The sequence below is a fragment of the Cariama cristata genome, unplaced genomic scaffold (genome assembly GCF_000690535.1).
Source record: "Cariama cristata isolate BGI_N322 unplaced genomic scaffold, ASM69053v1 scaffold874, whole genome shotgun sequence".
In the NCBI taxonomy this organism is placed as follows: Eukaryota; Metazoa; Chordata; class Aves; order Cariamiformes; family Cariamidae; genus Cariama; species Cariama cristata.
Window position 1 is genome coordinate 2,826 of NW_009614421.1, and position 21,456 is coordinate 24,281.

The 21,456-nt window shown below is 41.4% G+C and overlaps 3 protein-coding genes across 3 annotated transcripts; 1 reads left to right on the forward strand and 2 right to left on the reverse strand.

Annotated features, from left to right (window-relative positions):
• The first annotated feature begins 845 nt into the window (after positions 1-845).
• Positions 846-4,572, forward strand: MPHOSPH6 (M-phase phosphoprotein 6). The gene is made up of 4 exons (XM_009699376.1): positions 846-955; positions 2,528-2,618; positions 3,637-3,734; positions 4,186-4,572. Exons 1-4 carry the CDS (start codon positions 846-848, stop codon positions 4,328-4,330), a joined length of 444 nt encoding a protein of 147 aa, XP_009697678.1. The 3' UTR covers positions 4,331-4,572.
• A 5,712-nt stretch (positions 4,573-10,284) lies between these two features.
• LOC104157136 (arylamine N-acetyltransferase, pineal gland isozyme NAT-10) lies at positions 10,285-14,015 on the reverse strand. Its single transcript, XM_009699377.1, has 2 exons — positions 13,917-14,015; positions 10,285-11,482 (listed from the first exon to the last, which is right to left on the reverse strand). Exon 2 carries the CDS (start codon positions 11,475-11,477, stop codon positions 10,605-10,607), a length of 873 nt encoding a protein of 290 aa, XP_009697679.1. The 5' UTR covers positions 11,478-11,482; positions 13,917-14,015; the 3' UTR covers positions 10,285-10,604.
• Positions 14,016-15,814: 1,799 nt separating this feature from the next.
• Positions 15,815-16,708, reverse strand: LOC104155316 (arylamine N-acetyltransferase, liver isozyme-like). Its single transcript, XM_009699379.1, has one exon. The coding sequence runs from the start codon at positions 16,706-16,708 to the stop codon at positions 15,815-15,817; it is 894 nt and encodes a 297-aa protein (XP_009697681.1).
• Between the last annotated feature and the right edge of the window lie 4,748 nt (positions 16,709-21,456).

Below are 21,456 nucleotides of genomic sequence, written 5' to 3' on the forward strand. Positions count from 1 at the left end.
TGTTCCTATCTGCCGGTTCGCATCTGCCAAAGGTTATCACCGAGGAAGCAATTTACAGGAATGTCCTTGCATTAAGCAAAAATAGCAGTCTTACCCTAAGCTAAATTATTGGTCTCAACTAATTTGGCAGACTGTTGCTGCAGTGAGTAAACAGGTGCTCACACATACTGTTTGACTGGTACTTTGGTGGGTCATCAATGAGAAGTTAAGAGCTGGTAACATCTTCCTTTAGCACAGCTGGATACAGAAGACTTCTCTTCATAGCCTCAGTTACTTTTTTCTGCTTTCAAAGGCAGGTTCTAGCCTTCAGAGCTACAAACACAAGCCAGTTCATTAAATTAAATGTGAGAAAAGAAGAGGATGGTTGAAAGTATAGATGTTTCAAAAAATGCCCAACCTGGTATGAGCTACCTCTAGCTCTGAGCTGCAATGCTGTTTGTATGGGTGGTGTTGATTTCTGATATGCAGCAGTAACTTTAATGCCATTACGTTCTCTCTGGCCTTTGTTGAAACATTAGAGAAATCTTAGCAAAGTTACGGAGTTACAACAACTGAGATCCATCAAAACTAACCAGGAAAGGTCTGGGTTTTTGCATGCAAGTACAGATGTGGCTGACTGTTGACTTCCAGTACATAGCTATGATCAGCAGTTGTTTACTTTTCCATTGCCTGTTTGCCCAAACTTAGACCAAACCCAGAGAAAAATCACTAAAAGCATTTACGTTTTGTCAACTGCTAAATATCATGTAATGGATAATTGTCATCGTGTAATTACTGCATGTTCTGAACATACTCACGATGCAAAAAACTGAAGCTGTGTGTTTATGTGTCTTTCTCTGTAGTTCATGCAAAGAGGTTTGGATGCACAAACTAAAAAACAACTAGAAGAGGAAGAAAAGAAGATAATTAGTGAAGAACACTGGTATCTTGATTTACCAGATCTAAAGGAGAAAGAGTAAGCTTGTACCCTTTTGTACTTGTTATCATCATTGGATTGTTGTGGAGTGGGAATAGAATATAAGTTTTTTTCCCTATAAAAGAAGTATTATTAATAACCAGTTAACCAAAGCAAGAATAGCGACTGATTGGCATTACAGCTTTTTTTTATTACTTGTTTTCAAGGACGTTCTCAAGGTTGCCTAGTCCAGTTTGACCTACTTCCATTTCTTGTGTGTGTTGTTTTCTTTCACTCATGCATTCTTCTAGATGCATGTAATTAGTTTCTTTCTGTCAGGGACCAATTCATTCATTGGTGCTTTTTCCCTTTGATTGAAAAAAGAAGTCTGAAACCTTGTGTTGGTAAATTCAGCTCCAGTCACACGGTTAGGTCCATTCGGGACCGTTCTGTCTTCTTGAGTCCAGCTTACTTCAAATCCTGTTTTTGAAATAGGAGAAATAATGGCAAAAATAAAGGAAAGCTTAGCTAGCAAGGAAGAAAATGTCCATTCCTGAAGAAAGTGGTTTAAATAGCAAGAGAACTACTTTTAAAATTGCTTGATTTTTGTCCTTTCAGAAGAGGACAAAAATTCCATTGAGGGAGAACATACATCATTTTTTAAAAACTGGGATCTGTGGAGTTAACTGTAGTTGAATAAGGTCATTGATAAACTATTTTCCATTACTGGTGGTGGATATGACAAAAAGGTATTTGAGCTTCAGTTGCAGTAAGGAAGGTTCAAGCTGGACATTGGGAGAATTTTTCTAACAGTAAAGCTACTGAAGCACTGCAATAGATTGCATGAGGAGACACTGGATTCTCCATCACTGGAAGTCTTTTGAGGGCAGGTTAGATGGACCTCTGCTGTTCATGGAACATGTTATCTGATTCTACCTTGAGTTAGAAGAAGGAACTTGATCTCTTCAGCCTGACTTCCTATGATCGTAGGAGTTTGTTTTACATGGGAGATAAAGAGGATGGGGGAAGAGGTGCATATGTGTGTGAGGAAAAGAGGGATGGAACAATTCATGGAAGGACTTTTATCTAATGCATGTATTATGAATGCCTCAGGGTCATGTTTCTTTTCTCGCTCCATGCTCATTAAAAGAGGAAAAAAGGAGGGAGAAAGGGGAAATCTTTCTCTGCTGAACAGAGAATTACACAGTGTTTTATATCCTGACAGACTCAACTAATGCCAAGTCTAACATCACAATGAAAAATTAATTAGAAGCTTTTGCTGGTATAGTAATGCCACCTGGAGAGTGATATTTATGTGGTATTTTTATTCTGGCAAAAGCATTAATGTAGGTGGAATCATACCAGCAAAGAGTGCTTTTTGTCGGGAGAGTTAATTTTGCTTGTGGAACTGGCACAGCTTTACTGGCAAAAAGTATTCCTTTGCACTCCAAGCTCCTTGTATTAAAAGATGTGTCAGAGCACTTAAGCTTCAGAAAGTAGTTGATGGTCTAAAATACACTGTGGTTTTGTTTATATGCGGGGGGAAGGCAGCAGATGCTTTTTGCATTTGTCTAATTTGATTATTTTAAAGCGCACCATTTGACAAAATACTGGGTTTGGGGTTTCATGCAGGAGCTTTATAATAGAAGAGAGGAGCTTTATGCCATGTGAGGATCTACTTTATGGCAGAATGTCCTTCAAAGGATTCAATCCAGAAATTGAGGTACCGTTTAAGTGTTCTGTTTTGAGGTGGTGTCGCATTAAGATTGAAGCCTTTGGGGATGGGGATTTGAGTGTTCGCACTGCATGCTGTTTGGCCTTTGCAGCACCTTCCATAAATCCTCCCACACACGGGAACTCCGTGATTCAAACCAAAATGTTGATCAATGCAGCATCTGGTAAATAGAAGCTTTTTATCTCCTTGTGTTGATGGTCAGTAATTGCATGACTCCTGCAGATTTTCCCTCCCTGAAGTGAGGAAACTGACCCACATGCTGCTCACTGAAACAATAGCTCACTTGTCCTCCTGCCATTTAATCAGAGTCCAATCTACAAACGTTCAACTCTATTTATTCATCCTTACTTATGTAAGTAAGGGCTTAAAGTTCCAAAGTAAAAATTCTGGGCGAGAGAATCTTTCATTTCTCTCTGGCATGATTCATGCTGATAGAACTACACTGAGATAGTAATAAAAATGTTACCGCTGAACTGAAGCAAGAGGATGAAGGTGTAAAAACTAAGAGGTATGCAAAAGGCCATGCACGGTGATTTACTAGGGGATTCTTTTAGTTATTTTGGACTTGCTGTCCCTGTGACTTGGCACATTATTGCTGCATGGTTTTTACTGTAAATCCTTGCAGATATTTTTCCTTCTTAACAAAACCATTTCAAGGACTATGTGCTATCATCACAATGAAAAATTAATTATGATCTAATTCTCTGGTCTCCTGAAGATGTCTGACGTGTCCTTGAGGATGTTTGAGTAGTACAATTCACTGAAAACCATGTCTCTGTGTTGTCTCTTTTCCCGAAGGCAAACTCTAAGCTCAGCTTAGCAACAGGCAGGTGTGTTGCCTTTTCCACATGAGTTTTGGTAACAGTGTGCTCTATCTGACCAGTAACAGCAAATAATTATTACATTTGATTCTTACCTTTTATGCATTTCTACTACCAGTGAATTTCAGCTTAGTTGCCATTGTGTCAGGGTTACATGTTTAAGCTATTTCTTACTTCATTTTCAGAAGTTAATGATCCAAATGAACTCTAGATGCAAGCAAGAAGAAATTGAAATGGATGATAAAATGGAGGCTGATGTGTCAGATGAAGAAATGGCCAGAAGGTAAGTTATATTTTATGACATAATCAATATTACTTAGCAGTATGATAAGTTACAGCATTATGTGTGGGAAAATGAACCCAGAAAGCAAACAAACAAAATAAAACAAAACAAAACCCAACAGATACAGTACTTTACAGAACTGATTTTTCCAGGAATTCTGGAGTGTATTCAGTGGAATTTCCATCACTTTGGGGGGTAAAATATCTTGTAGGGGTTTCTGCCCTTTGATATCCAGGTATTCCATGGTAATTCCCTCCTTGTTCCAGGTTGCTAACAAGCCCAAACTATCACAATGAATAATTAACAAGTGATGATGTACTACTAATGCTTCTTAAACTTCTGATAACCAGCTTTTTTACACCACTTAAATTGTTGATTAGATTTATGATTTGCTCCATTGAAATTTTCTCTGATTTTAGTAAAAGCAGTAAATTTTTTGTTATCTTTACAGATATGAAACATTAGTGGGAACAATAGGGAAGAAATTCTTGAGAAAAAGAGACCAGCGTGTACTTCAAGCTGAAGATGAAGATGGGAGTAGTAACACAAGACCTAGCAAAAAAGCTAAGAAAAAGTTCTTAAAACCTCAAGATTAATGTCAACTGCACAACTGGAGCTAATAGAAATTTTATCTACCAAATATAGTACCATGAACTGGAGATTGCTTGGAGTTTTTGCTGTTTAATGTAAAGGATAGATTTGTAAATCTGAGTCTGTTCTCACTGGAATTTCTACCATCCACATGACAAACATTTTTCAAAGTGGATGTGTGTATAATGGATGTTATACATCCTTTACTCTCTCAACAGTTTTAATGTGTGGGGCACTAATCCCACCAATCTTCTTAAATGTTGTGCATAACTAGATCAAGTGTAACATGCAATCGAGAGCAACATTATTTACAATTTGTGCTAACATCTGAAAGAAGCATTTGGAGTAAAGACAAGCTTTGTCCAATCCAGTAAGGCAGTTCAGCTTTCACTGCTTTTTTTTTTATTATGAAAGTGAAAATCTTTGCTGTCTTCAAATTGAAAAAAGTCAGCAGAAACATGCATGTTTATTTTTACTGTGCTAAAAATAAGATGGGAAAATAACAGAGATAAAATCCATTTTATTGAATTTTATTTTTTATGAAGCTTATTTAAAAATAGAGGGTTTTGTAGTGAAAGTTTTTTTTTTAATAGAGCAAGCCAAATATTTGGCAACATCTACAATTTGACACTGGAGCAGATTGTGAGTCTTAATTTCTGTCTTCCAAAAGAAGTTTACTAATCTTGCCTCTTTCTCAGCAAAAAAAAAAAATCCAATCTTATATAGGTCTTGTCATAAAAGCATAATAACAGCTTCAGAAACATATTTGAAAGCTGAATAAAAACTGATTTTTTTTGTAGTTAATTATTGTGGTTTAGTGAATTTAATGTAAAAATGATGCTTAATACAATCTGATATAAGAAGTAATCCTGTTTTGTGCTGGCCACAGATGTCCCCAAATATTAGTTGACTGCACTGACTGTTTCTGTTTAGCGTGCAATGAAGCCATCTGAAGTAATGTTAGGATGGGAATGTCATGCTCTTTGGTGAGTCAGTGCTCTGGGCCTATTGAAAAATGTCAGTGTGGTCTTGCCTAAAGTCATAGCAGTTCTCTGTATCCTGCCTTTCAACAAGAAATATTTCTTTTTGTTACTTCATTTCCCCAGCTAGATGTCTAAGTTACTCATCCTTAATGCTGACTCTCTGGAGAAACCGGAATTTGTAAAACTGAAGCAAGTAGTGGCCATTCTGTCAGGCACACAAGAAGCTTTTTTGTCCTTTTTTTTAACAACTCAGTGAAGCAAGACATGAAACTCAATTATATAAAGAAAGAGACTGTGTGTCTGCTGTGTTTTGTGTGTGATATATGAACTATAATCCATATATCAAGAGCACCTCATTAGATATTCAAGATGGATTACAAATGGAAAGAGAAATATACTTTTAACCTAGTAAGGGGACCTCATACAGGTGGAGAGTCTGTGATTCATGATCTGAGATAGTTTTTCAGAGCTAATTAAATGCTACTGGTTCAATTACTTAAAAACTGATCATATATTATTGCTAGCTGAAAAGAAGTTAATGACGGCAAGACATTTATCTTCCCATGGAAGATGTGACATGAGCTCAGAAATGATTTATTGTTGGTCATCACAAGAAAAACTTGGAATATATCCCATTATTCTTTCTTCTTTATTAGTAGGAAAATGATTCCCCTCTATCCGAACACATTTCTTCAATGGTGAGAGAATTTCTGCATAGCTATGCTGGATAGTTGAGGGGGGAAAATGTGTTCCAGTGAACCACAAGCAACCAGGAGATGTCACTGCAATTGCACAGCCTGGGAGACAGTGGGTTGGAGAAAGTTCAGTGGTGTCATGTAAAGGAGCTTTTGGGTAATTTTGATAATGATTAGTGGTTCGGATGAACGCCATATGAAGTCTGTCTTTGCCCAGGCTCTATGCAGAGAGCTCTCTTGCATTGCAGGGTTCTGTTCAGTCCAAGGGGGGGTAATTTTGCGCAGTGAAAGGACGTTCTGCCATACATTGATCCTTAATTTCATGTCATTTCCTGAGGGCTCAATGGAAATGTGAGTGGCAAAGCGCGTGAGTGTGAGCGTGACTGAACTCTAAACAACTTCCTAGAAAATCCATCATTTTGGAATTTGTGAGGAGGGAAGGGTGGTTCTGCTGTTTCCTAAACATGCCTGACACCAGCTGTGAAGAAATGGTAGATTTTGATTTATTGTCTTCAAATCTGGTTGCTCTGCTGTTCATGTTTAGCTGGTGGCTAGGTGAGCTATCGAAATGCTACAGTAAGACCAACTACTAATTTTTAGCACAATCTCTTATTCGTGGGGAGTTTGTAAAATGCATCTTTAAAAACACCATGCATAGTGCATTATTATGAGCAAGATGAAACTAAAAATCAGCCCAATGTGACTTTTTAAATGTCCTTTAAGTGCCCAAAGTTACAATCAGGCATTTTATGATTGGATCTTCTGAAATACTCATCTGTATTTCCAACCTTATAAATACCTATATATATCTCTATGTATTTTAAGCCTGGCTCTAGTTTTCTAGCCAGGGTAGAAACATTCCTCTGTGTAAAAGCTGTGCTTGAACTACTTTTGACAGAGATGTAAGTGTAGCGGTGAAATATTCATAATGCAAACCTACATTAATTCAAGCTTTCTTGGCTCTGACACAGTCTCAAATGCAGATGCATTTTCATGTGCAACTTCTGTAGAACTTACCCACATGGTTGCCTTTCTAAATGAAAAGCATTTCTTCTTTGAGAACAAAAGCAAGTTGGGTAAGTAGTAAGCATTTTTGTTAAAGAAAATGGCTACCTGCAAAATTTATCAGACACCAGAAGCGTTTGTGGTTGTTAGTCTAAGGTAGCTATTAAAGCGAACAAAGCAAAGTGTGCATTGTGGTTCGTGCTCACTGACAGCTCACGGTGTTAAGTTTAAGCGTGTCTCTTGTCAGGTAAAGTTTTGTCCCTCCCTTTGACAGGCTGACTGTTTATTTCTGTAAGAACTGCTGATGTTGGAAACATGGAAGTATTGAACGACTTCATCTTTCTTGCTGATGTTTCTCATTTTGTTACTTTTACTCTGCTTCGTATTGGATCTTAAAAAGCCCAGGACCAGAGTCCAACTGAAGTGAGCCATCCTGTAGCCTCCCTTTAGTAATGCTTGAGCTGATTAAACTTTGATTCTTTGGGGAGGGGGGAGGATGTTCAGTGGTGCCATGGAGTTTGAACTGTGTTTCTTCTGTTATGTGTCTTGTTTTCTAATAAGACACTCCATTATACAATGCTGCAATCGCGGATGGCTGTCGTTGCCATTGGGCATTATGTGTGTGTGTAATGGGCAGCTGGGCTGGGATTCTGGGACTTAATCCAGCATTCAGACTTAAAAAAGAAACTGTCTTGTCTTTCTGTTAATTGGAATACCATAGTTTTAAATTGTATTTGGAATTAGACAAGTCCTAGGTGGGAAGTTCTAAGCGTTCTGCTTCATTTCAACAAGAGTCAACAACTAAAACAGCACAATCAGTTAGGCTCTCATTAAACCTTTCTGAGAGAGTGTTACTAAAGCATCGCGGTGGTGAAGGATGTCAAACATCCCATGCTTCCTTTCTGCATGTGAATGCAAGTTTCTTTGAGAGCTGGTGCTTTAAGGACTTCGTTGTTTCTTTTCTTTTTAGGCTGGGTGAGCATCTGCTTTCTACAATAATGCCTTGCTAATGGAACCCTGGCATGAGACCTCTGGCTTTGTTTGGGTTGGTTTGTTTTTACACCATTCTCATCTCAAACCTTTGAGGCATTTCGGGTCTGGCATTCACACCTCAATAACCTGCTTTTGTCAGCTTTGGGGAGCTTTAGTTAAGCTTTGAAGCTGTTCCTCAGCTGTACGTGTTGACATTTCTTTGTGTGATTTGATGTTGCATAGTGAGAACCTGGGTACAATTGTCACATCAAGAGGGAAAATCCCTCTCAGAGAGTGGTTATCAACAGATGGAGTCAGGGAGAGGGTTAAAGCTTCAGTCATCGGCAGCCCCATAGATCTTTAGTAAGAACACAATAGTAGAAGAGGGTATCTGGGTTGAGTCCCATCATTGCAGGCACAGTTAAAAATGCTGATACAAGTCCACAGACCTCTGCCCGAGAAACCCTTGCATACCATAACCTGAGCAATTACCTGGGAGCGATAGCAGGAACATCTCTAGAGAAGTGGGGAGGCAAAATAACCAGTCTGGTAATGGCTGCCCTCAAGACAAGAGGCGGCAGCAGGACCAGAAAACAAGTGTAGTTCATTCCATGGAGAAATATGGTTTGGTGACCTGGGTGAATGCAGATGGGAATTTCCATCAGCTAGAATGGAGGTGGTCAGTGTTTTGAAGCTCGTAGTGTTCCTTGGGGTCTCCGAGAACACCTTGTTTTGATCAATCATTTAGAAAGGGGTAAAAACCCTTCATGAGACCTTAGTATGAAAGAATAATACGAACACAAGTTACGGAACTCCTTAGTTCCATTATTTATAGAAAAACTGTGTTCCTGCCTCAGTAAGATCTTTCAGTCTCTCCTATCACCTCTTGCATGGCCCTTGGTTCCTCATCCCCGTGGAAATACGTGTGCACCCAGGCCATCAGCTGCCACCGCAGCCGATGAGCAGGGAAGAGCTGGCACTCACTGCGGCCAGCCCGGAGCTGTTGGCTGCTGAGCCCTGCGGAGGAGATAACTGCTGGCCCTCCTCCTCGGTGATCGTCATCTTCTTCAGCCTACAAGCTCTTTATTCGGGAATCTGTAGGAACCTGAGCATCTCCAACACCTCGGTTAAATTTGTTTGGTATTGTCCTGTTTGGTTCAAGAAGTTTGTGGTGGGAAGGGTTGGCCAGCAGACCGATAGCATGATTGAACAGACCTCATTTACTTAGCAAATGGTGTGTGCAGGAGTCATGCAGTTGGGGGGCTGCACTTAAAGCAGCTCTTTATGTTTTTATTTTCCTTTATTTATTTTCAGGTATGCACTTACAGTATTTGTGAGATTTATGATCAGATTATGTCTTTGAGCAAAAAGGTATACAATCAGTGGGAGGAATCAACATTTGACCAATAATTGGGATTATCATAGGTTGGGGAGAAAGTGTGTTTTCAGTGTTTCTGCTATTTTTTTTGATGCATTTGAGAATGTTTCCCCTTTCTCAGTGGTTTTCTTGGTTGAGCTTCTTGCAGAGAAACATGGTAGGGGGAATGACAATTTTTAAAAAATGAGGATATGTGATTGTGAAATAATTCTAAGGAATTCCTTTAGATTTGGTTGGCTCCTTGGGTTTTTTTCAGTTTGATGCAGATGAATGAACTCAGTTGTGAAATTAAAGCTCCTGTGCTAAGTGGTACTCATTCAGGATAGCCGTACGGACTCCCGTATTTGCTATACACAAAGAGGGCAGAATTAAGGGTATAGTGGGGTTAGCTTCACTGTTCTACCTTTGTTATACAAATAACTCACAATGCTAAAAATACAACATTTCCACCTCTTTTGGACAGAAGTAAATCTAAGGCAGTTGTGATATTTAAGCACCATTCACCCTTTATAGGATGATTACTTATCAGAAGCAAAGCTTGTAGGTATCTCCTTGGAGCCCATCAGCCAAATAACGCTGCAATATATACAGTTTTCGCCACCGGAAAAATAATGTACATACCAAAAATTACTTCAGGCAGTTTAATGCAGTAATGGCAAAAGGGATGCACATGATGATAATTTTCATTTTGTGCTATGTTTTGTCTAAGGATGGTGGTGAAAGAATTATGCCTCATAATGCTCCTTTCAGAGATGACACTGTTTTACTTATCTTAAAGGTAGAGAAATGACATGAGCTGCAAGTGGCTAGATCTTGTGAAAAATGATGTTTTAAATGTGTACTTCATTGTCTAAATGCTCACAGATGACTTTTCTCTCTATAATAACCATAGAAAATGTGTTGGCAGCGTATCACAATTAATAATCCATACTCCTATTTATGTGCTATAGGCACTCCAAAATTCCCCAGACATACTTCTTACCCAAGTTTATAACCAGATTCAAATCAGATCTTGCATTTGTGCCAAAAATTGAACTGCAGTCATCTCACAGCAAATAATTCTTTCTACCTGACTGAAGAGTCTTAAATTCCCGATTTTTCCCAGAGTGAAATTCACTTTAATCTCATATTAATGTATTTTTCCTTCAATCGCCTGCAATAGAATCCCATAATCTTGCAGTAGTGATTGTGTAGACAGTGGAAGGTACTGTACATACATAGCATTATTGTAGGTTTCTTGGTCATCTTAGATTGTGTAAAATCCTTTGATGTTAATTGGGACAAGTTTTCTATCTAGGGTTATGTTGAATTTCTCTTTGAGGGTTTTTTCCACCTCTTCATCTTCAAGAGTTACAAATTCCACCAGATCCATATTTTCCTTGTAGTTGTACGTGGTCTCCGTGAGTGTCCACCCAATCAGCGCTCGAAAGCCATCGGTGGTCTGGAGGGCGCAGATGGACTTCTTTGTAAAGAGGGAATCTGGAGAGGTCTGAAGGTACGTGCACTGGAAACAGAAATCTTCCACTGTCCGTGGCTCAAGGCTGAACATATAAACTTTCCGACACTCTTTTTTCTCCAGAAGATCAGAATTAGAGAAATTTTGATTGGGGATATATTGTTTCCTTCTCATTTTCTCAAGGTACCAGATGGCATTTTTTTCCGTGAAGCGAAAGATGCCAGGAGCCTGGGGCTGGTCTTTCCCTGACACGAGCTCCATCGGTTGCCACATCTGATAGGATACACCAAAGCCTGCGTCAACAATATAGGCTTTGCCATCAATAACGACCTTTACAAGGAGGTGGGTCATGATGGTGGCGTACGCGTTTTGATGTGGGTTGTACACGTACGCTCCCAGAAAGCTGGTGTCGTATCCCAGGCGTTTCAGGACCCAGCCCAAGAGCTGGTTGTTTTCCATGCACCAGCCACCCCGCTTCCTCCTCACAATTTTGTTATAAACGTGCTCCAACTCCAAAGTAATTTTCTCCCCGCAATGGATGCTGAGGTTTTCGAAGGGAACAGCACGGATGTGGTGCTGGAATATATCGGTTAAGGTTTCCAAATCTTGGTTTTCAAGGGAACCTTTATAGCCAGTTCTCGCAAAATACTCTTCGAGGTTCATCTCACCTGTAAAGGAAGGAATTGCATTTTGGTTTTTGTTCTTTACATCAGTGATTTATGATGCTGTGAAAAACTGCCCAGGCTGCTGCTAGCAAAGATGCTTTAGTCTACTGAACCTCATCAGAGCAGTTTTTAAAGGCAACAAATGCTCATATCAAATGGTTCCCCGAGCAAAAAAGAACAGTGCACGTGAGGGTTTGCTTTTTGTCTTAGAGTCACCCCTATGGCAAACGGCCAAGGCAATTGCAGCTTGATATGTGGTGGCTGCAAAACGGGGATTTGCATTTTAACAGCGGGGTTAAGAAGAAATGTGGGATCACTCTAGGGAGTGTTCAGGAGGGTTCATGAAAACCGGTCTAAATCCACTGTTCAGTGAAAGGACTGTCAGTGGGGGAAGCAGTGTCATCTGCCAGTTTGAGGGAGGATAATTTGAGCCAGGATTCACATGTTCTTTTCAATCGACGTGACGGTAAATGAATTGTTCCTTCGGTACACGTCGCTCTTTCACCACTTACAAAAAGGGAAAATGATACTCCCTGCACATTTTGTAACCTGTCAAGTTTTATTCAGATAATTGTAACTGAAAAAAACCTTCTGACCTTTGCAAGAGTCACAGGCCACTGTCTCTTGTCTGCTCTGAGTGTTGCACAAACTTATTTTGGTGTTGGAATAATGAAGCTGAATGGAGGCAAGTGACCTAAAAGACAAAGAGCACATCTCTATTCCCTGCAGTGCCCCGTGTCTCGCAGGGTGCCCTGAAAATAGACAGGAGCTGCTTGACATCTCTCTAGTCCCGGCCTTTCTCAAAACTCACTTTATTCCTTCCAGAGGAGGTGTAACTGAGAATTACCGAAGCCTCGTACAGTGCATCCCTGGTCTCCTGCCTCCAGCAGTGCCCACCTCCTGGCCTGCTTGGTAAGACTCCCCAAGAACAAGATTGCTGGATGAGGAACCATTCAACTTATTTTCTGCCTTCTAATAGTCTGGAAGGTCCCGCACAGTCATCTGGCTTTCACAGTGGCCCATCACCATCTGCTGGCCGCTGTCATGACCTGGATGCTCTGTAGGTATCTGATAGATAGGGTTTGTAAAATACACTGCAGGTCTGCTTGGGTGTGGAGCTGAGCACAAAATGTTTTGAAGGCTTGAGGCTTTGCAAAGAAAGCACTGAGCCTTTCAGCAGTCTAGAGTTACTGCAAGTATTTAGTTTCTTGACAACACACAAAGCTACTTGGAAATCTGTTGTGCATACAGTAAGCTGAGGTTTAGACAAGTAATATTAGTGACTCAGGAAGACTACTGTATTCAGATAAATTCAGCAGTGAACCATTGAATGTTTACTGCAAATGAGATTTTCTCCAGGTGATTTTCAGTGGCAAGTTCATGATGTGCATACGCATGGTATAGAAACAGCTGTCCAAAGGGAATGGAGAGCCCCATCAAAAACTGCGTGTTGTCTTCTACAGAAAGGAATATAACTTCCAGTGATATTTATGTTGGAGGATATTCTCAATGAAATATTTGTTAAGTGTAACATAAGACTTATGGCACTTTTTTCTTTTGATTTGCAGAATCCAAGTCTATCCAATCCTACCCACTGAAATTGTGAATGCTAAATAGATTACACCAGCATAAAGCCGGTTCTTGAGCATACATTATTTGTAATTTCTCTCTGCAGCTCCATAATATGATTGATCAGCGTTAGATCTTCACTGTAGGAGATGAAAGCTACCATTCTTTTGAATTGTGAGCAGAGCAGATGAAAAAAGCTAGATACTGAAAATGTAGTCCCACAAATGTGGCTATGATTTATGCAGAGAAAAACATCAGCAGACGAACTTTAAAGAACTATTTCTAAACTTGCAAATGAACGTGCTCATACAAAAATATTCCTTGCCAGGACTATACACACTATCAGCAATTCCAGTGTTAAAATACGTTATCTGCCCATCTTTATCCTAACATGTAAGCACATGGACTTACTGGGCTACACAAACCAGAGTTTGTAATTTTTTTTTTTAAGTTGCTTTTAAAGGACTGTAATTTTATTCCCATAAAGCAGAATCTATTGATTACTAGATTTCTCTTTTGCTTCCTTTGCATTTGCAAAGTTAATAATCTGAAAGAATAACTTCCAACAAGAGGTTGTCGTTCTAAACTTGTATCTACTATTGTATCTAAACAAAAGAATCTCTCTCACAGTCAGTGCGTCTCCTCCTGAAGAGCAGAAGATGGGAGATTTGAAATTGCATTATCGCTATTTTGCCCTCTTTAAGAGCCCATGTTTAGCAGGTAGTGTTTTAGCTTTATATCCACACATTTTTATAACATTTTTCCTGGAGAGAATATTGCTTATGTTATTGTCCATGGCCTTTACCATCATAAAGAAACCAGTTTTTTTGTTTCTTTGTTTGGAGGTTTTTTAAGGAAATAAACTTACCTCTTAAGATAGCTTTATTTATTGCTGTATTCTGCTTCTGGGTTGTTTATTACTGGGGCAGCAGTCAGTAAAGGCAGGAGTGGATACAAATTGTGAGGGTTGTCTTCCTTTCTAAGCTCCACTGGCCCTCACTCCTGAATCTTAAATGCTGGGAAAGGGCAGAGTCCACCCAAAATGAATGCACATTTTTGGACTTCACTGATCCATGAGCAAATTAAACTTTGTTTCTTCTCAATTAGTAGATGTTTATGTTTTCCCCTGGTTAAGACCAGACTGAACTTGTTTTCCATGTGAAATAATTGCAGTAGACAGTTGCAAACGGGTCCGTAACTTTTTTAAATTAAATTATTGTTATTTTGCAAGCCAGGACTTTGCGGTGGAGGATAGTCATCTGCTTCCTTGTGGGTGCACTGAATTGCCAAGGTATTGCAGGCTGTGCGTTCCCATGCGCCGTGGATGCACAAAATGACCCTTCTTTGCCGACAAAGGCACTTTCAATATGTTTAAAGCTTCAGCTGCAGCAGGTAGTTATTTTGGAGCTGCCACACCTAATGAATACCATGACAAATACTTATCTGCACAAAGTAATGCATTTCCTCCTTAAAACTTGGCCTTCTGCGTCTTCAAAGTGTTGCAGGGCTGTTTGTTTAATTGCCTCCCTGTCAAGCATGTCTCCTCTTCATTTGATGCAGGTGGAAAGTCAGAGGTCCCTTTTGGGGAGGCAACGGGCACATTAGACAGCCTCTGGGAAAGCACCTGAGTTTTAGGCACATCAGGTGCCCCATGAGTCCATGTATTGACTAACAGGAGCGTCAAAGTCTTTTCCTTTGCTAAGGACCGATGATGTTCTGTTGCCTTCTTTCACGACACATCCTGTACAGTACCTGCCACAGGTATCATAAAGGTGAAAAGCTTTTGTGTTACATATAACATGCTGTGAAACCACACCAGTGGCATCTCCTAGCTTCCCAGTGTTTTCTTTTGCATCTGCAGTATTACTTATTTAAGGTAACTTTTGTGCAGAATACTGTTTGTAAAAAATATGAAGAGTTTTATCTGTAGAACTGTCATGCCCGCTTGACATCGCAGGAAGGTTAGGCCCCAAAAGTTTAGATGATGTTTTGCAAAGCTTGATCTAACTTTCCATTTTTGATACCAAAAGCCTGATTTTTAAGAACTGTTGAATCGTCTCAGCTTCTATTGATTTTGTTTCGATTTCAGAGACACAGAAAAATCAGACTCGGAAAAACTCAACATTAGAGAGCTTTTGGGGATTTTTAAGTCCCCTTGCATAAATAACTCACTTTAAGTCAATTTTTGGTAAGGGCATAGGACTCAAGTCTTTCAACTTATTTCATCATAAGCTAATCAGCACCTAATAGAGGCTTGGCTTGTTTTGAGAAAGTCTTAACCTTTCTTTTTTTTATGAAGTCTTTGAAAGCCAAATTCAGCTCAACTTTCTATTTCAGACTGTTAAAGGAAGTGAATAATTTGTAAAACTCTGCTGAGAAGAAGATTGGAAATAATACAAAAAAAGGTTAGAGGTCTTTCGTGTAAAATGGTAACACAGCTTCTCCTTCTGTATCGTTTTGGTCTCCTTTGCCACAAAAATATATCTGAAATAAAATGAGATCCAGAGAGGTGGAACAAAATGTTATGGAGTCAAAAAGCAATTTCCATATGAGCAAATTAGACATAGTAAGGTGTCTCAGTTTCTAAAGAAGAAGCAGCTTAAGAAAAAATATGCAATCGGTACATGCAGTTAATTAGCCACATACTTGAATTTACCAAGCTTTGTGCTCATCTGACTAGCTCAACTTTAGAATCAAATTAGCATTATTAATGTTAATTTTAGAACTTTTTTCTATTGGATATGTAAAGATCCATCTAGCACAGTGTTAGAATTGGATCATATCCACCATATTAGGTGGCAAGCCACGAACGTTTACTGGTATGAGTTTTTTCTCCAGCACTATATTGAATTTGTCTTTCAGTGTCTTCTCAACCTCTTCATCTGTAAGAGTTGTGACGTGCATCAGGTCCATGTCCTCCATGTAGTTATACTTCATGTTGGTGAAGGTCCATCCAACTAAGGCATAAAGCCCTTCCGTGGTTTGGAGAGTGCAGAGTGACTTCTTCTGAAGTATGTTATCTGGAGACACTTGTAGGTATGTGTTTAGCTCCTGAAAGTCATTTATATGCCGTGGCTTGAGAGTGAATGTATAGATTTTTCTGATATTCCCCAGTTCTGGACTATCAGTGAAAGGGACACTTTGCTCGGGAATATAATGCTTCCTTTTGACTTTCTCAAAGTACCAGGTGCCGTTGTCTTCCATGAAGCGGAAGATGCCAGGGATCTGGGGTTGATCTTTCCCAGAAATCAACATCAATGGCTGCCACATCTGGTAGGCACCGCCAAAACCGGCATCTACTATGTAGGAATTTCCCTTGATCACCACCTTCAGTAGCATATGATTTATCTCAGCAGTGTATGTCCTCTCTGCTGGCTCATAACTACTTCCTCCAAGAATACAGACGTCATACCCTAATTCTTGCAAGGCCCAAAATAAAAGGTGATTGCTTTCCAGGCACCATCCACCGCGTTTCTTTCTCACAATCTTGTTGTAAGTAGACTGTAAATCCAGTTCGATAGTTTCCCCACAATGCATGCTGAGGTTTTCGAACGGAATTGCCCGGATGTGATGCTGGAAGATGACTGTTAAGGTTTGCAAGTCTGCATCCTTATGGGACTCGTCGTAAGAAATTCTTGCGAAATACTCTTGAATGTTCATTTTGCCTGTGTGAGCAGAAAAATAGCCAGTTATTGTTGTGCAGCTGTCAAGGAGTTCACGGTTTCCCCACAATGCATGCTGAGGTTTTCAAACGGAATTGCCCGGATGTGATGCTGGAAGATGACTGTTAAGGTTTGCAAGTCTGCATCCTTATGGGACTCGTCGTAAGAAATTCTTGCGAAATACTCTTGAATGTTCATTTTGCCTGTGTGAGCAGAAAAATAGCCAGTTATTGTTGTGCAGCTGTCAAGGAGTTCACTTCTACTTCTGTAGCACAGGTTAACCAGCCTGCAATGTAGCCTAGGCCGTTTTATTGAGGATTTGAAAGAAACCTGTGCCCTTAATAGGAGATGAATGCAGGCTAGACCTGCCTGTGTCATCTGTATTTCTTAAAAAAGAGATGAGGATAGGAGCAGGTGACAATAATGCTTTCTCTCTCTCTCGGATGTTGCCTTCAACCCAGGTGGATATCTTTCCTATGGGAAGACACAGCACATAGCACAACGGAATCTCTGGCCCCAGATGAGGGTCCCACATGACAAAAAAAATATTAAACTGACAACAGGTTTGCAGAAAAGCTGCTAGACCATACCGGCATAAAAATCACAGCAATTTCTTACTGATTCTTTTACCGTAACAGGTAAACAATTCTTTATTTATCCCACAGGTAATTTAACTGGAAGGTTTTACATTCATGGCTTCAGCTAACTGGGATTAACATCTCAGTGTGTCACCATTTTAGACAAGCTTCCATGTGAAGTAGATTGTTGTTTTCTTAATCTCTTTAGTTTCCCTGTGGAGTTCAGACTGAGCTTTGACCCTGGCTGTTGAAAGGAAGGAACTGTTAATTTTTCTGACCTAAGGGTCAGAGGTATTGATAATTACTAAGAATACGTTCAAGGCATATTCATCGGCTTTTGCTTTCTTTTACCATCTCTTACAAACCAAAGGCCTTAGTTTCAGCTCAAATTACTGGATATATTTTGCATCTTCATGTCTCTGATCCCCTTTCCTTTCATTAGCAGAAACAGACTGTCCTTGGTACTGGCTGCATGGCCAAGATGCAAAAGGTTCCCTATAACGCTTTTAATCTGCTGACTCATCTGGTATCTGCAAGGATTTCTTTTGCCTTTAATTTACATTTAATTTGGCTTTTTTCCATGCAAGGATATTTATTTTCCAGAACAATTCACAATCTGCTAAGGACTGTATTAATTTCCAAAAGGTCTGAGGATTTCTTGCTCCTTGAAATCGGTGGCATGTTCCCTGGGAGGATTTTCCAAAAATCATTTGTTGTAGATAAAATGGGAGAGATTACCTCCCAGCGACTACTCTCAGCTTTGGTCCAGCAGCTGCCCTAGGAGTGACCAGCAGTTTGACCCAGTGCCCAGGCCAGCACCCAAGCAAGTGCTGGGAGCTTTTGAAAATCCCACCTCAAATACATAGCTGGAAATGCCCCCGCCCCAGCAGGTGAGCACATCAGATGACCTAATCTCTCACTTCAACCCCAATTTTGATGCCGGCAGCACAACTCGCTTGACTTGTTTGTCTTGCTCCTGATCTGCACTGGTACTAGGATTCAGACTGGCTGATGCAAAAGCACAGGAAAATGTAATAAAATACAAGACAATCCCAATAGGGGAATAAGAAATAAACATTTTCACTTCAAAAGGACCCAAAGAGGCTACATTGAAAAAACAGTAGCGTGTCTTTGATACTGCAATTTACAGGTTTTTTCCATGCCTTTTTTAGGACAAGGGCATTCATCTCTGGCAGGATCTCCTTGGAAACGCTGGTTGTAGAAAGCCATTCCCTCCCCAACAGACAGCGCACGTGTATGCTGGCAAGCTCATCCTGTGGTCCTCTGCCTTGTTTTTCTTTCTGTTCCCACTTTTAACCATTTTGCGCAGCCAGACAGAAACGTCTTTTCCCTGTGACGCTGCCGAGCTGAACCTCTGTGACCAGGAGGGGCCCAAGTGAGTCCGTTATCCTGGTGGGTCTGATACACTTGAAATTTGCTTTTGAGCAAAAAGCCATTGGTCCCTGCTCTGGGCCAGCAGCAGAAGACCTGATGCCCTCCCTATCACACCCTATGATGCCCTACCTGTCTCCTGGGTCTGGGTGTCCCCTTCTCCCTGGCAAGAGTGCAGCCTATAACCAGCTCCCCTCTTCCAGCCACGAGCAACCTCCCTCTCCCGACCCTCCATGGGGTGCTGGCAGTGAGACTTTAGGAAAACATATTTTGGGAAATTCGCAGCCCATGCCTCTGTTTCCCCAGCTGGCCTCATCCCTTTAAAGTCTGTATGGACGCTGCCGAGCTGAACCTCTGTGACCAGGAGGGGCCCAAGTGAGTCCGTTATCCTGGTGGGTCTGATACACTTGAAATTTGCTTTTGAGCAAAAAGCCATTGGTCCCTGCTCTGGGCCAGCAGCAGAAGACCTGATGCCCTCCCTATCACACCCTATGATGCCCTACCTGTCTCCTGGGTCTGGGTGTCCCCTTCTCCCTGGCAAGAGTGCAGCCTATAACCAGCTCCCCTCTTCTAGCCACGAGCAATCTCCCTGTCCAGACTCTCCATGGGGTGCTGGCAGTGAGACTTTGGGAAAACATATTTTGGGAAATTTGCAGCCCATGCCTCTGTTTCCCCAGCTGGCCTCATCCCTTTAAAGTCTGTATGGTAGAGCCAGCCTCGTGGTAGCTGATACAATGGGCTCTGATCTCAATGAATACTTAAAGAGGTTTATAATAAAGCTGCAGTACAAAATCATTGGTGTTAGGGAGCATTCAAGTAAACCCGTGTTTACTCCCTCGCCTTCCCAGAGGCAGCTTTTCTTCTTGGCACAACCGTTCCCACCGCGCTAGCGACGGGGCTGCAGCAGTGAGCCAGCCCTTGCCCCAGGGACAGTTTGCCTTCCAAAACCAGGTTGCCAAATATCTTAAGCCTCGGTCTGGATCTCAGCTGCATTTAGTTTTACTCCTGCAGCAGCCGAACTTCATTCAGCATTAGTGCAGGTTGGTGGGTAGCGAGATTCAGACGTTAGTTCTGCCCGTCTGCAAGCATCTCTGGGGATCACCGTGTCCTTTCATAATTAGGCTGAACACTGGGAATGGTTCTTCTCTGCTAAAATTCAGGAGAGTCTTCCGAGGTTGGATCCTCTTGCACATGCCTATACCCTTTGTTTGATTTTAAGCTACGCTGCGAGTCAGTAGCTGGGTTTTTCGTACACTCTGGCTCAGCATAAAGGGGTTAGTTTAAGTCTTGAGCGCTTGGTCTTTGTACTCGGGCAGCACCCTTGCAATGCAACGCACGCCGTCGGCCCGGGGGTTGCTGTAATTTATGCTTCGCTAATATGCCTACCGTGCGGAGCACATGGTATGCAGACCCACAGGGGTGGGCTTTTCCAAACAGGCTGACCCGCAGCTGCAGGATGAAGTTAACGATCAGACACCGAAGCACTTACCTCTCAGCCAGCGAGCTCAGGCTTTCTGCCCAGCTTTGCTCCAAAGTTCCCAGGAAGAGTTGTCCTGGGAACTGCTGCTCTTAAAGGTGCAGGCTGCCTTTACTGCCTGCGAGGGACGGCGTCATCTTCCAGCAGAGCAGGAAAAGAAGGGAGGGATCTTCTCCTTTTATAATAATTTATATTCTGGTTGTTTTACCGGTTTATTTGTATCAGCATATGCATAGAAAGCCCTATCATGCAATTCATTGTGTTAGGTGCTGTACAGAGAGCCTGAAAATGATCCAGTCCCCAAATTGCTTACAATATTGAGTAGATTTTAACCGCCCACGTTACTGATTGAGAACTGAAGCCCTCCAGGAATGCAAAGGAGAAATACAGTATGGGTATCGCAAGCAAGTTTTGTATGCGGTTGTAACCCCGTTCTCAACTCCGCAGGTCGTCCAGGTGCTTCAGTGTCGGGGATACCTTGGTGGTTGCACCCATACTGAAGCAGCAAAGCAATAGTGCAAATTTTGATACAGATTTTGCACTCATGTGGCCTGGATCCCTGTAGGAAGCAACTTATGATAGAGAGATAGTAATCCAAGCCAAGAAGTCACTGATTAATTGGGGGGGGGCATCCACTGAATTAATCACACCACACTGAGCTGTTCTTCATAGGTGATACCAGACTCCCAAAGCAACAAGGTCAGATTTGCCAAGTCATTTAGCTGTCTAAATCCCCTTAGGTTCAAAGAGGAGCCTCATCCTTCAGCAGCAAAGATGCTACTCCCGTCGAGTGCTGCGCTCCCCGAGCCTGCTACGTCTTTAAGGATTTGCCTCCAAAGTTAGCGATGAGGAAAAAAGCAAACTAGTGCAATCTGAGATGAAGAGCCTTTTTTTTTTTCCTTTTTCCCTTACCAACAGAGAACTTCATTCAATCGCTCGGCAATAAAATCTGCTTCTGTGGGTGTGCTGAGCAGGAGGGCGGGAAGCGGTGAGCTGTGCCACGGAGCGGGCAGCAGCCCGAGCAGCGGCCGGGGCACAGGCTCCGGGAGACGAGCCCGCTGAAAGGAAAGCAGGTTTTGCTATGGTTGTTTGGCCTTCACATGCTGAATCTGTGGGGCAATGGACGATAACGTCCTACTCTGATCTTAGGTCTTTTCCAACCTAAAGGCTTCTGTGATTCTGTGCTCCTTCCCCTGAGCCTGTGAAACAGCCCAAAGCTCGAGAAACACGCAGGCACGGGGAGAGGAATGGGCACAGCCCTTTCCAGGTGTTTGCCGTGTCTGCTCCCACGAATGATGG

What these genes read in the sequence shown, in the direction of transcription:
- MPHOSPH6 (XM_009699376.1), top strand. Translation starts at nt 846, where the DNA reads ATGCAAAGAGGTTTGGATGCACAAACTAAAAAACAACTAGAAGAGGAA. An exon ending in CCAGATCTAAAGGAGAAAGA is followed by an intron (nt 956 to 2,527) that starts GTAAGCTTGTAC and finishes GGTTTCATGCAG; the next exon opens with GAGCTTTATAATAGAAGAGA. An exon ending in GATGAAGAAATGGCCAGAAG is followed by an intron (nt 3,735 to 4,185) that starts GTAAGTTATATT and finishes TTATCTTTACAG; the next exon opens with ATATGAAACATTAGTGGGAA.
- LOC104157136 (XM_009699377.1), bottom strand. Translation starts at nt 11,477, where the DNA reads ATGAACCTCGAAGAGTATTTTGCGAGAACTGGCTATAAAGGTTCCCTT.
- LOC104155316 (XM_009699379.1), bottom strand. Translation starts at nt 16,708, where the DNA reads ATGAACATTCAAGAGTATTTCGCAAGAATTTCTTACGACGAGTCCCAT.